At 43.1% G+C, this 14,841-nt stretch overlaps 1 protein-coding gene across 1 annotated transcript in view; it reads right to left on the reverse strand.

The window, feature by feature from the left end:
- CHN1 (chimerin 1) overlaps positions 1 to 12,910 on the reverse strand; it is a 204,998-nt gene extending 192,088 nt beyond the window's left edge. Inside the window, exon 1 of the mRNA XM_030325608.1 lies at positions 12,831 to 12,910. Coding sequence (XP_030181468.1) covers positions 12,831 to 12,849 — 19 coding nt within the window. The 5' untranslated portion in view covers positions 12,850 to 12,910. The remainder of the gene's footprint in view (positions 1 to 12,830) is intronic.
- Positions 12,911 to 14,841: the final 1,931 nt, after the last annotated feature.

A 14,841-nucleotide genomic window follows, 5' to 3' on the forward strand; every position in this document is an offset into this window, starting at 1 on the left:
ACTACTGCTAACTTGATTAACACATTATAAAGTTGTAGGAAAAATTAATGAGTGCTCTATGTTTCTACCCTGGAAATTGCTAAACTACAGAAGCACGGGGCTCCTGGCTTGCTCAGTCAGTGGAGCGTGCAACTCCTGATCTCTGGGTTGTAATCTGGAGCCCCACACTGAGTGTAGAGATTACTTACAAATAAAATCTTTAAAAAAAATAAACTACAGAAGTAATCATGGTTTAAGAACTACTTTATTCACTTAATTATTTTTTGAGCACCTACGACAAGCGAAGCACTGTGCTAAGCACTGTGAGTACAAAATAAGAGAATGAATCTTACCTTCAGACACCATCAGCCTAGAAAATTATAAGGATAAATACTGTGAGAGGAACACACTGGCCAATGTCACAGGAGATGTGCACATAAAATGATAACGAATTCAGAAGACAAGGGATTCCTTTTGAACGGGTGCAGGGGGCGGGGGTATGGACTGAATGAAGTACTGGAAAGAAGGGCAGAGTAAGAGCAGGAAATACAGAGGCAGGGACAGATATGGAAGAACTGGCAGGAGCTGGCAGCTGAATGGGTGCAGAGGCAAGGGGAGGGAGGCTGCTTGAAGAGGGAAAGCTAAGGATCTGGCGCTGGGACCGTGTGCTGTCTGGAGTCCGCAGGAAATCCTGACAGATTTAGAGGGGGGGCCAGGGCGGGGCTGGTGTCAGAGACTCGGGAATCACCCACGGAGCGCGCAGTATTGAAGCCGACATACTCCCAAGGGAGAAAGGGAGGCCTGGTCTTGAAAAGCAGACATTTTGGGCAGCAAACAGAGGAGACTGAAATACAGTGAAAGGGAAGAGAAGGAAGTAGCGGGAGAACACAATGCCCTGAGAGACAAGAGAAAGAAGATTCCAGAAAGAGGCAGTCAAAAATAGCAAAGAGTGCAGAACGATCAAATATGAGGACTGAGGGGAAGCCACTGATTACTGGCTACTAAGTGATAAGGCACTTCCGGCCCAACAGAGCCGAATATGAGGTGGTGGCCGTGACAGGAAGCTCCCCTTGAACAAACCTGAGTCAGGCTCTGCCAGGCCCTCTTCTTGACTAGCGTCAGCCTTGTCCCCAGGTCTTACCAGGCCTGCAACGACATTTGAGCATGAATTCTCCTATGTCAGTTTGGAAAGAACCCTCCCACCTTTGACATCTGATCAAATTCCTCACCCTCACCCTTGATATCTGATCACCCTGACCTGCCCTCATCAAGAATCCTGTTAGGTCAGGTTAGCAAGAGTTCCCCCTACCTTGTCTCCTCTTAGTACTTTTCATCCCCTGACATACCCTGCAACCTGCTCCTTGGCTATAAATCCTCTCTCGTTCCCATATTCAGAGTTAAGTTCTCATATTCCCTCTTTCCTACTGTGTTCCTACCACAATAGTCTTGATTAAATCTTCCTCATTGTTTGTTTTTTTGAGGAGGGGTAGGAAGGGCAGAGAGAGAGAGGGACAGAATCTCTGTCAGGCTCCGCCATGCAGCATGGATCCCGACATGGGATCGATCTCACAACTGTGAGATGATGACCTGAGACGAAATCAAGAGTCAGATGCTTGAGGCGTCTGGGGTGGCTCAGTTGGTTGGGCGTCCGACTTCAGCTCAGGTCATGATCTCACACTCTGTGAGTTCGAGCCCCGCGTCGGGCTCTGTGCTGACAGCTCAGAGCCTGGAGCCCGCTTTGATTCTGTGTCTCCCCCTCTCTGCCCCTCCCCTGCTCATGCTCTGTCTCTGTCTCAAAATAAATAAAAACATTAAAAATTAAAAAAAAAAAAAAAGAGTCAGATCCTTAATCGACTGCACCCAGGCGCCCCAAACAGGTGTCAGAAATTTTTTTTCTTCAGACTTGTCCTTTTCCCTAGTGCTGGATGACATTCCCAAACACCTACGTACAATCAAACACTGTCTAGGAAGAGATGGTATAGACAGGGTTAATGAGTAAACAGCCACCCAAGAAGAGGAGGTGGGACATACAGAATGTTCTTTCAATAAACTCTGTCAAGAGATGGAACACTAGTAACTCAGGCTGGTACCTAACAGGGTTCCAAAGCTGAGGAAAGGCTTTCTCACCCTGACCAGGAAAGCATGGCTCTAATGTAAGGGGAACGAGCCAGGGGAGAGGAGGAAACTAATGAGACAAGACGGAGAAAAACAATCCCCATGCTGATTATTTTCAGCCCTCTCGCATTATATATATATATATATTATATATATATATATATATATATATATATACATATATATACATACAGTAAATCACCTCATTCTTTCTGGAACAATGAGAGGTATTAATAAATAACAAATGAAATTTTCTTTTATGCATTCAGAAATATGAATGTTAAATCTGTAGCACATTTAATCTGTAGCTCATGTAGGACACAGATTATTATTATGGGAGAAAAGACTATATTGTTTTATTTTCAAGACCTCTAAAGGTTAAGTTAGCCATTTTCATACTGAATTCCTATTCAATTTGATTATGTTCCCTTCTGTGAGGTAAAAACGTGAACAAACCAAGCTAATTATGTGCAATTCCTTTGTACCACTGAAATGAAAAGGAACAATAGTTTAATGAAGTGGAATCTGTTATCTAATTATGCCAAATAAGTTAGAAACATCTGCTGATGGTTAGTAATACTATAGTTAAACCTCAAAGAATCTGCTCCCAGGGAGATTTCCATTTTATTCAAGCCCTTGTAAGCTTCCAGTTGGGAATCCATATTAGACTATGGAACCAGGAGATGACATAATAGCACCTTTACTGTATTAAAAAAATTAACAAATGAACAAAAAATAAAGAGAGGGTGTGCATCATATTGATTTGGGCCCTGACTTAAGTCCCAAATTTAAGAAACACAGTAGCCTACTGTAATATCCAACATTCATTCGAGTATTTATTGAGTAGCTGGGATGCATCAGACACTGTGGCGGCTGTTGAGGATACAAAGAAGAAAGCTACAACTTTCCCATTATGGAACTTCATCTAAAAGGAAAGACAAGAGAATATGTCTACCAACCACTATGTCATAATAAGTGGTAGGACAGAGATGTGCACAGGGTACAATGGATGCAGAAAGGTGTAACTAACTCACAGCAGCAGACTACTTAGAAGCCTATTCAAACTGAGTTTTGCAAGATGTGTAGAGATATGTGAGTGCAAAGAAGGGCCTCGGAAATGACTGTGCCAAAGGCACACGGAGTATAATCCTTTCTGGAAACTTCAAGAAGTTCAAGATGGCTGAAGCACATCCTCTTACAGAGGAGACAGTAAGAGATGAGACCAGACAGGTAAGCAAGGGTCTTATCCTAACAGCCTAATATGCAAACTAGGGAATTTGGACTTAATCTTAATGGTGATGGGGACCCACTGGAGAAGTAGGGAAGTAAATTGTTAGCCTAACCAAATTTTTAATTAGTTTTTAATTTGTTTAAATTGTTTGTTAATTAATTGTTAATTTGTTTAATTTGTTTAATGTTTACTTATTTTTGAGAGAGTGAGAGCACGTATGCACATGAGCAAGGGAGGGCAAAGAGAGGGGAGACCAGGCATCCAAGCTGACAGCACAGAGCCCAATATGGGGCTCGAACTCATGAACTGTGAGATCATGAACTGAGCCGAAGTCAGACACTTAACCAGCGAAAGCCACCCAGGCGCCCTAGACTAGCCAAATTCTAAGAGACAGGTTTAAATTTCCAATTCTGGACTCTAACATAAGAATAACCCAAATATAAAGTTAGAAAAAAAGATAAATGAAAGCAAATGTTTAAACTGATTCAAGGTTGCTCACAGGATAAGTATAGAGAGTGACGGCCCGCTAGGAATTCTTCATTCGTTCATTATTCACTCAGTAAACCTGGGCTGAGTACCTATGACATAGCAGACGTTGAGCTTACAATCCCTGATATATTTTAAGCGCTAAAAGGACAGGGGCTAGATCTGACTATAGTCTGGATTACTCCCCGAAGCAGCAGCACTGGTGAGTGTACTTTTCACAGTTTCAGAGTACAATAGGAAGTATCAAGCATCCGGCACTATTAGAAGTCCATCTGGTTGTTCAACGCATATCCCCGAACTGGGTCTCCACCGGAGCATCCTCAAAGCACAAAATGGCACATTTAGCAACACCCATAAACGGAAATATTGTAGAGCCACTTTCTCAAGTGGATCTTTCTCTTGTGGATCTTTGTCAACATCAACAATAACAGTGATACTGACATCAGCTACTGTCTATCTTCACCACCGTGTGAAGGACCTCACACACACGATCTCATTTATTTCCGCACAAACGGAAGGAGGGAATTACTCGCCTGTTTATATATAAGGAAAATGAGACCAGAACGTACAGCTGACACTGTATTAACCACAACTCTTTTCCACCCAAATCTGAGCACTTTCCTCTACTCCACGCACTACGGAAGTACCCATCTCACAGAGTAAAACCTGATCTTTGTCACAGCTTGTAGGCCCTGCATAATCTGAGAGCCCAACGCTCCTCCACTCCCCAGGGACAGCTCTGTCTCATCTCCCACTGCTTTCCCTTAGCTTACTCCGCTCCAGCCACGTTGCCCTTCGTTCTGTTCCTCAAAATCGTCAAGCGAGCACACCCCTGCCTCAAAGCCTGTTGCACCCAGGTGATGCCCCCACTTCACACGACTCATCCCCTTGCGGTCCTCGAGTCTCTGCTCAAAATCCACCTTGGCCGTGAGGCTTTCCCGGACATGTTGCTGGACAGCCAGCCCCATCTCCTCACCCTGCTCTGTACTTCTCCACAGCACTAGGCACCGGGCACACCATCCATTTTTTAATCGTCCGTCCGCCTCCACTGCGAGCCGAAGCTTCCTGAGACTAGGAACTAAATACATACCTGCACATTTTAGGCCCTCAATTCACTGAACAGATGAGTAAACAAATCACAAAATAAGAAAACACATCCCAAGCCTCAGAGCTACCCTCAGAAAAATTCTGAAATAGTACAGCTCTTGTTCCTACTCCCTTCTCTCACTCTACGGTCCTATCCTTTCTTGCCCTAATCCCAATGCCCTAGGCTTTTACGCTGTTCTGTTTATTAACTTCCCCTTCTTAGTCATTGCCTCACCCTCTACATAAAGGCCACCACTTTCTTTCTCTGACAGCACAGCTCCCTCAGTCAAAATGCTTGCCCCTGAGTACTTTAAGATCTTTAGTTCATAAATTAAAATCATTCTTTCATGCTATATGAAGACACGTATCTATATCTAGCATGTTCTCCCTCATAAGTAACAGGCTAAGAATCCATGCTTTAAATTGAAGTCTAATGGTGTAAAATTCATTCACCAAGGAAGGACTGCAGGGGAAACATTTCAGTCAGCAGATATTTACATATCCCTTAAATGAACGCCTACACCACTTACCCACTGTCTGTCCGACCTAGCACAAGCTACTTCAAATCCTGAAATCACTTCTCATGAAGTCATTCACGGCATTAAGGAGCTAAAAAATGATAACAAAGTTCTATATAAAAGGTAAAGATACAGGGGCACCTGGCTGGCTCAGTCGGTAGAACATACAACTCTTAATCTCAGGGTCGTGAGTTCAAGCCTCACATCGGGCATGGAATCTGCCTACATACATGCTCACATACGTACATACGTAAATACATATATACATACATAGATCTATTAAAGGAAAGAATATACCGTAAGGGCTGAAGACAAGTGCTAATGGCACAAATGGGAAATTAGATGTGATTAGCAGTTTAAAGGAGAGAAACGGTTGCTCAGTTTTTGAAAACGTTTGCGGTCATGAAAATCTATTCGTGCAGGGAGATGTTTCTTGGACTACATCTTCTCTTCTACTTGTTTACACCATGAAATATACACGGTCCAAAGAAATTCAAAGGTAAAAATCAGAGTGGAGAGGACAACCTTTAGTGTGGCCAGAGGAAACACAAAGAGGTGGCCCCCTGCCAGGGCAGCCGGCCACACAGGGGCCTGGGCTGACCTTCCCTTCTCCACAGATCCCCCAACTGCTGGCATCCTTTCCAAGAAGTGCTTACTTTTCTAAATTTAAAACAACTATTCAAACAGGCACGGGCATTTTTAAGCTATCAATTTTTGATTTGTTTTTTGATTCTTGGAGAATAAAAGAAAAAAAACTGTCTAAAAACATGAACACTTCTAAAACATTCCTGGATATAAAACCATTATTTTAAAAATAGTTAATTTTTGTTTTTTACAGTTTAAGTAAACCTTTCTTCTATTCAATCTGGCCTCCTTACTCCAGGTAATTTTTAAATTAATAACAGCTTCACTGAGATAGAATTCACATACCATAAAATTCACCCTTTAACATACACAAGGCAGTGGTTTTTAGTATATTCACAAAGCATTCATTATGGTTTTAGAAATAAGGAGCCAAATTAAGAAAGTATATTTATAACTCTATTTTATTAGACAGTTTTTTTTTTAATTCTATATGACTTTTCAGTGTAGAACACAGTCACACCATTGTTTCTTAATTTCTCCCTATTTGTTTTTTTAAGGATAGTAAGACTATATTAATAAATAAAAATCAAAGCTTGTAAGAATCATTTTCTATGTAAGAATGACTTATGGCTGGTAATTCGGTCCATAAGGCCAGGCTCAGGGACCTGTCTTGAGTTGGGTTTGCAAAGAAAGTTCAGTGACTTCATTTATATATGGTGGACAGGGGCGCCTGGGTGGCGCAGTCGGTTAAGCATCCGACTTCAGCCAGGTCACGATCTCGCGGTCTGTGAGTTCGAGCCCCGCGTCAGGCTCTGGGCTGATGGCTCAGAGCCTGGAGCCTGTTTCCGATTCTGTGTCTCCCTCTCTCTCTGCCCCTCCCCTGTTCATGCTCTGTCTCTCTCTGTCCCAAAAATAAAATAAACGTTGAAAAAAAAAATTTTATATATGGTGGAGCAAAAAAATGAAGTTTTTTAAAGGTGCTGTTACTGATATTTTATATAAGACTGAGAAAACATCAAATATCTCTATCAAAGGATATTATTACTAGAGGGACTGGACAAAAGCTACACAAAACCCAGCCTGGGGTTTCCCTAATAAAGATTTCCCTAAACCTTTTTTATGGCTGCTCTCAGATGATAGTAAATCAAGTTTACTTAATTCTTAGGGTGAACCCAATCCAATGAAAAATGTATAACTTCTTTTACTAACATCAATTCCTTCAGAACTATTATTATATGCCACACAAAGCATGACCAAACAGTATTTTTCTGCCTATTTCTCTTATGATTGCTTTAGATTAGTCTAAACATGTATTCTCATTGAAGGTACTTTGTTTTCAAGGGAGAAAAAATTAGCTTTTGGGGATCAAAACCTCACTCTTTTTGTGCGGTAGGCGATATACGACACTGTGTAAAGAACAGTGTACCTCTGCTTTTAAAAGTTTCACGAAGAAAACAATTAAGAAAAAAATGCCTAAAACTGCTTATGAAGGGTGATGTTTTTTTAAAAAGTGGACAATACTGATCTAAAGAAATTGCAACTCTTCTTGATAAATACGGCAAAGTTTTAATATACATATCACTCTATCTTCAAGATCAGGCTGCTTATAGGACTGTTACTTGCAGGGACAAATGTCACTCAAAAGACAGCATCACCAATAATCTTTTACATTGTACACAGATGGTAACTATCAGAGTTACAGCAACTATATTCTTTTATCTCTTGCATTATACCAAGTCACCACACATCAGAGAAAAATTTTAAAGGTGAAATATTAAGTTTTTGATACCAGGAAGAGAATATGCACAAGCATTTAAATAAGGATGGTGATTTTTCTTTAGAGAGAAAGAGTGAGCATGATCAGGGAGAGTGGCAGAGGGAGAGGAGAAGAGGAAAGAGAATGAGAATGGGACTGAGAGAGTGAGAGAAAGAGAATCTTAAGCAGTCTCGACGGTCAGCACGGAGCCTGAGAGGGGTCTCGATCTCATGACCGTGAGATCATGACCTGATCTCACCACTGCTGCTTAGGTAACTCCCTCTCATATTCTTGATGAGCAATGTCCGAAAAATAAAATGTTTAGCAGAGAGTGTATTCAAGTGGAGATGCCTACAAAATGGGCTTTGGGTCAAATAAATCATACTGAAGATGCATAGTGGATTTGTCTTTTTAAAAACCAATTTTAATGTCAGGGCAGTCACAGAAAATCAAATTTTCCTAACTGCATCACAAAGAATACACCATTACCATTTAACTGCTCAAAGGATCTCTACAAAGAGGCCCAAAGGCAGGTGTGTCCGGCAGCATAATAAAAGGTTTCTATGACGGTATAAAAGTCTGTGGAAAGGTCAAGAAATTACAGTGAAATCCTAAGTATTAGGAGTGATCTACGGCAGTGGATGACAGTGACAGGTAATGAAAGAAGAAGAAAAAAGAAAGGGGAGGGGAGCAATGCCAAAGCTAATTCTACACAGACAGGGAAGAGAGTTATTCAGGGTTTGGCCGCCCAGCTGGACTGTCACTGAGTTCCTAGCATTTGAGCTGTAAACCACAGCCCCATTTAGCTATAAATGACAGACATTCCCGCCAAAGGATAACCTGGCAGGATGCTTTTTCACCCAGCTCTGTCAAATAGGGTTTTACTGGTGTGGCCAGTCAGGGAGTTCTGTGAGGTAGACCAGCTAGAAAGTCCTAAATTAGATGATCTGAGAATTTCCTCTTGGCCCAGCAATAATTGGAGAACATGTGCTTCCCAGTCAGGGACGTTCTAACGAATCCTACTGGAGATAAGTAGTCCGGAGCTTACACTACAGTTCTGGAACGTAAGCTCTAATGAGACAGGGCCACGTCTCTTGAACGTGCTATAGAGGTATGTTGGACAAATGAGCAAGGTGAGTGAGCAAAGCATGAATTATATTTGGATTATTTTTAGGATTTGAGGATTTAAAACTTATTTGTATTGATGCTGATGATTGAGAGGTCTAGTCATCTACAAGGGGAGAAAAATGCTAACAAATTCCTGAACTCCCAAAATGCACATTTTCAACTCCCAAATGAGCCACAAAATCAGGAAGGATTGGGGTCTGGTTCTTTTGTCACAGATAAAACAGAAATTTGCACAAAAATATCCTTTCAAACAGCAAAGGTGATTAATAGTGACTATAAGAGATACGACAGTTTGTAACACTTCAGCTTAATTTGACAGGTATTCTGAGTTGCTACAACATACTATATGCTAAACGTATATAATGGAAAACTGTATTGGGTCATTTTAATGGCTCTCATTTTTTAAAATGAAGCTAACTAATGTCCCATAAAAAGAATATTCTTTACAATGATTAAAAAAAAAACTGAATGGAAATGTAAAACATAAAGCAAAACAGAAGAAAAAAAAAAAACGAGACTCTATGCTGGCTGCTAAGCACTGACTGTGTCTTCCATAAATTCCTGCGTTGAAGCCCTAACCCCCGAGGTGACAGTATTGTGGAACGAGGCCTCTGGGGAGTTATTACGTTAGATGATGCCATGAGGGATGCACTTCTCCAGAGGAGTTTAGTGCCCGCAGAAAAGACCAGAGACCTTTCCTACGACAGGCTGGTCTTAGAATTCCCAGCCTCCAAACTTCAGGAAATAAATGTCTGGGGTGTAAGCCACACAGTTTATGGTATTTCTCTCCAGGAGCCCAAGCTGACATAAGACACTCACCTTACCAACTAACACACCCAAGATGCACAAGATGGGATCCTGGCAGTGGTTAGGGCTTTCGTAGAAACCTACTGAGCTCTGACTTTGATGACTGCTTAGTTACGTTCGTCCAGTTTCTTGTTCCTATCTTCTCCTCACTGTCGTCTCACAGAACTTTAATACCTCATTGCTCCTCTGCTGTAAGTTGGTTATTAAGAGTAAATACAAAGGGACAGGAGGTACTTCTGACTAAACTAGTTAAAAAGTAGACAGGTGACTCTTGAACAATAGATATGAACTGTATGGGTTTCACTTATATAAGGATTTTCTCAATAAAACTAGTACCGTACTTATAAATGTATTTTCCTCTTCCTTATGACTTTCTTAATAACGTTTGCTTACTTGATTGTAGAGTATAGTGTATATAATACACATAACATAGAAAATACATGTTAATCAACTGCTTCTGTTATCAGTAAGGCTTCTGTTCAACAACAGACTATTATTAGTAGTTGCATTTTGGGGGAATGAAAGGTTAACACGTGGATCTTGGACTATGTGGGGAATCAGCCACCCCTGATGTTGTTGTTCAAGGGTCATGTTGTTCAAGGGTCAACTGTAAGTTTCAAAATAAAATCCATTTTGGGGGCACCTGGGTGGCTCAATTGGTTAAGTGTCCAACTTTGGCTCAGGGTCATGATCTCGAGGTTTTGTGGGTTTGAGGACCGTGTCAGCTCCATGCTGGCAGCTCAAAGCCTGGAGCCAGTTTCAGATTCTGTGTCTCCCTCTCTCTCTGCCCCTCCCTGGCTTGCACTCTCTCTCTCTCAAAAATAAATAAATATTAAAAAATTTTTTTAGGGGCGCCTGGGTGGTTCAGTCAGTTGGGCCTCTGACGTCGGCTCAGGTCACGATTTGCACTCTGTGGGTTCGAGCCCTGCATCAGGCTCTGTGCTGACAGCTCGGAGCCTGGAGCCTGCTTTGGATTCTGTGTCTCCTTCTCTCTCTGCCCCTCTGCCTCTCATGCTCTCTCTCGTTCTCTCTCATCACTCAAAAAATAATGAACATTAAAAATTTTTTTAAATTTTTTTTAATAAAATCCATTCTTCTAACTGTTGGGTGACTGCTCTTTATACCAAGGCTATTTGAATTGGGCAAATTTGAGAAAATCTCATATTTATCTTTAATACAATGGCTCTCAAACTTGAGAGCGGCAGAAGAAAGGGAATCCCTTTTTTTTTTAACATTTATTTTTGACAGAGAGAGAGAGAGAGAGAGAGAGAGAGAGAGAGAGACAGAGCATGAGTGGGGGAGGGGCAGAGAGAGAGGGAGACACAGAATCGGAAACAGGCTCCAGGCTCTGAGCCATCAGCCAGAGCCCGACGCGGGGCTCGAACTCACAGACCGCGAGATCGTGACCTGGCTGAAGTCGGATGCTTAACCGACTGCGCCACCCAGGCGCCCCATACTTCAGTAAAGATTTAATAACTTAGGAAGCCTTTTAAAAGAACCTTATCACTCACTGTGCTTATCCCCAATTTATCTGTTTTATTCACTGAGAACGTCAAGCATTCAAAAGTGGTTGATTGTAAACCTTACCTTTGAAAACCACGAAAATGCAGACTCTTTAGGAAGGAAAATGAATTTAGTAAAAAAAAAAAAAACAAAAACAAAACAGTTTAAGGGGATATTTACTTCTGGAAATATTACTGCTATGTATTAGCTACAACAGTGTAAGAGAAATGCTTCTTCGACAGAAAATATCAATTATGACTTAAGCCTTCCACCATTTTTAAATTTGTACAAAAAGTCCATACTTAAGAAAAAATGCTTCTTCTAAACGATGCAGATTAGACACAAGGTATTGGAAAACATAGTGAGATTTTTCTTTCAGAAAAAGAAGAAACATTTTTTAAAGCATCTAAAGAGAACTAACACCAAATAAGAAAAGTCATTTCTAGTACTGTGGGTATTTTGGCAAAGTAAACATAGTGTAGACTGGCAAACTGTGTTCTGGGGCTCAGTTTTGCCCCCAAAAAGGGCCATGTGACCTTGGAAAATAATCTCCCTGCATCTAATTAATTTATAAAATAAGATGATTAAATAAATGTAACGTTTTGATTCCAGCAGATTAGTTCAGTCTATCTACAGGAAAAAGCATTTGTGGGTATATTATGCCTACAATGTGCTTGATCAAATGACGCAATTAAAACGTAACTGGCAACTTGATATTATGAGTAACTTACTAAGACCATCCTTGCAGCTATCAGCTTCATAGTACTATATATCAGTACATATCATACTACTTTGAACCATCTAAATTTTCACATATTGAGTTTTCTTAAAGGAGGTACATGTGCACCAGACTGTTTCTGTAATAGGAAACAATGTATCTTTTCAGCCCTTCTTCCCAGCCCATTGTCATTACATACTCCAGGGTAAAAAACAAAAAAAAAAAAAAAAAAAAAAAAAAAAAAAAAAACCTTGAAATCTTAACCACTGAAACAATAGTGTTGCAGTAATTACATCATAGAAATAACATCTTTCCTAAAATACTCGAAGTTATTCTCCGAGATCACTTATCTTCCAGAAACCAACTTTCTTCTGTCTGTTTCCGTATTTGTTAGAACAAACATTTTCCATTTTAATAACTATTCAGTTCATCACTTATTCTTCTTTCCAACGAATTATGCCGACTCCAGAAATCACCCCCCAAATCCAATAAGAACTCAATACATGCATTGGCAATTCCGAGGAGGTTGGGATGCACAGACATCTTGTTCAAAATAAATAAACTTTGCAGGATCTTATTTACTGACTTGATTAAACGTAGGTTTGGAAACAACCAGCTAACTTCTCTCCCAAGTTCGCATCTTAAAGAATCCTCCGTTGACAAAACACCCAGGACCTCAGAGACTCCCAGCCCAGAAATTGGCCAGGGGAGCACACGCCCATCGGCCCTGCCTGGAGAGGAAACAATGGGAGAGGCGCGAGGGAGCAAGCCCGGCGCCCCAGGCGCCCCAACTCCGCCGCCCCGGCCCCGCGCCCGACTCCGCGCGCGGCATCCCCTCCCCGGGACGCCCCGGCCCCCCGCCCCCCCACCCTGGGCGCGGCCCACCTGCAGGGGCGCGGGTCCGAGGGCTGCACTTACCAAACAGGGTCAGGGCCATTGTAAAGGCGCTCGCCAAGTGCTCGCCGCCGCCCTCCAGTCCACGCGCTCCGCCCAGGCCGGCCGGAGATCACCGCATCGGCCCGAAGCGCTCACACCTCGGAGGGAGCGGGGAGTCGGAGGGGCGTGGTGGGGGCGCGGGCGCGCGGGGGAGGCTGCAGGCCGGGGCGCTGGGGGCCGCCTGCAAGAAAAGTTATTTACGCGTTATTGTCAGGCGCACCCGCACGGGGCAGACCCGCTAGCCCCAGGCGAGCCGGCACTTGTCGCTGCCATCTGTTGCACATGCGCGGAGCGCGCGCGCGGACGGCGATACCTGACGAGGCGGGGGGCTCGGCCGCGGAGCAATGGCAGGCGGAGAGGCGGCGCCGCAGTGGCGGGCGGGCGGCGGGGAGAAGAGCAGGCCTCGTCGCGGGCCCCGGCGGGGCGCGCTCACTCCGCATCCCGCGGCCTCGCAGACGCATCTTGCGATACCGTCTCCCACCGGATCTGCCCCTGCGCCTCCTCGTGTCTGCCCCTCGGGCGGCCGAACCCGCTGCGTTCCCATGGCAACGGGCGCGCGCGGGGGCCGGGGCGCGCGCCCCTCCTGGCCCGGGCCCGGAGGAGCCGCCCGGGTCGCGCGGGGAGGCGGCCTCCCGGAGCCCGGCGGGGGCGGGGGCGTTTTAGGCGAAATCCCAGGCATTTTTCTTGAATGGGATTTGCGGAGGCGCGGAGGGGAGAAAACCCTGAGCTGTTACTCGAAAGAGGAAGAGTGGCAGGAGGATGCTCCCTGAATCACGTCCCCAGCCAGGGTCATCCGGGGATCGGGTTCGTTTGAGGATAAATCTCCCGCCCGGCGCCCTCGGGGTTGACGGAGAGTCTGGAGCCCGAGACCTGAAGCTATAGGATTCGGTAAGGGAGCCTGGCGTCCAGTGGAGACCCTGGCTGTTGCCTTCCTTTCCCCTTGGATTTGGAGCCACTGGGGGTACTGCTCAGGTTGTCGTAACTGAGGAAACAGGGGTCGTTTAAAAAGCATTCTGGAATTGCCTAAAATAATCTGTTACAAGGCCAATGCTTAAACCTAATTTCCTTCCTTTTACTTTACACCTCTTTGATATTACCTCGGGAAAAATCAACATTTGTCACCGATTGGCACCTCTTCTTTACCACAAAAAAGTGTTCCCCTGAGCTTTTTGCATTTATCTGATAATCACTGGCAACATCTTTCTGTGATGTTCTCCTGCTCGCCTCTGTCTTTGCCTTAATTAACAAAAGCCGTGTAACGCCTTGAGATTATCAGCCAGAAGATGTTCTTGAAAAGCTCGGTAGTGGTGTTTTGGTGCCGTTTTCATTTAATGTATTCAAAAATTCAGCGTTCTCTAGTTGCTATGTTTTGTTCCCTGTGTAGAAAATGCCCCTGCTTTCCTTGTTTCTCTTACAGATCTGATACTGTTTCAGTATCTAATCATGTAGATTTTCTCTGTGGCTCTCATTTCTTCCTACGTGCATCTTTCCTCTTTCAGTTCCTCAGATTCCCTAATGTCATTTTCTGCTTCTCTCAAATCTCAACTAATTCTTTTAAGAACATTATATAAATACCTTCTATTTTATGTATCTTGAGGATCACATCGTTACAAAAATGAAAATTGCTACTACAAATAGAACCACAGTTAATTCATCATCATTTCACAGCAGATTCTAGCATCAGGAGAAAAAGAAAAGCCGGTTGAAGGAGGAGCCAAGCCTTTGTTTCATGTCAGTTAACTCAAGAAAAAAGAAATAGTAAAATAATTCACCATGAAGAGGCAAATGTGTAAGATGCTGTATGCTTGCAATTTTCTGAGGGAGTAAAATCGTTCTCCTCTAGCCACGAATATCAAAATAAATCTTGAAATCCCCACAATTTTAAATCTTTAATGAAAAGGACTTGATTTTGAGCAGCCTTCCTGCTCATGAAAAATTACAAACACAGCTCATGAAGATAAATGAGCTACTCAAGAAGGCTTGTGGGACAGAT

The sequence above is a fragment of the Lynx canadensis genome, chromosome C1 (assembly GCF_007474595.2).
Source record: "Lynx canadensis isolate LIC74 chromosome C1, mLynCan4.pri.v2, whole genome shotgun sequence".
NCBI classification, from domain to species: domain Eukaryota; kingdom Metazoa; phylum Chordata; class Mammalia; order Carnivora; family Felidae; genus Lynx; species Lynx canadensis.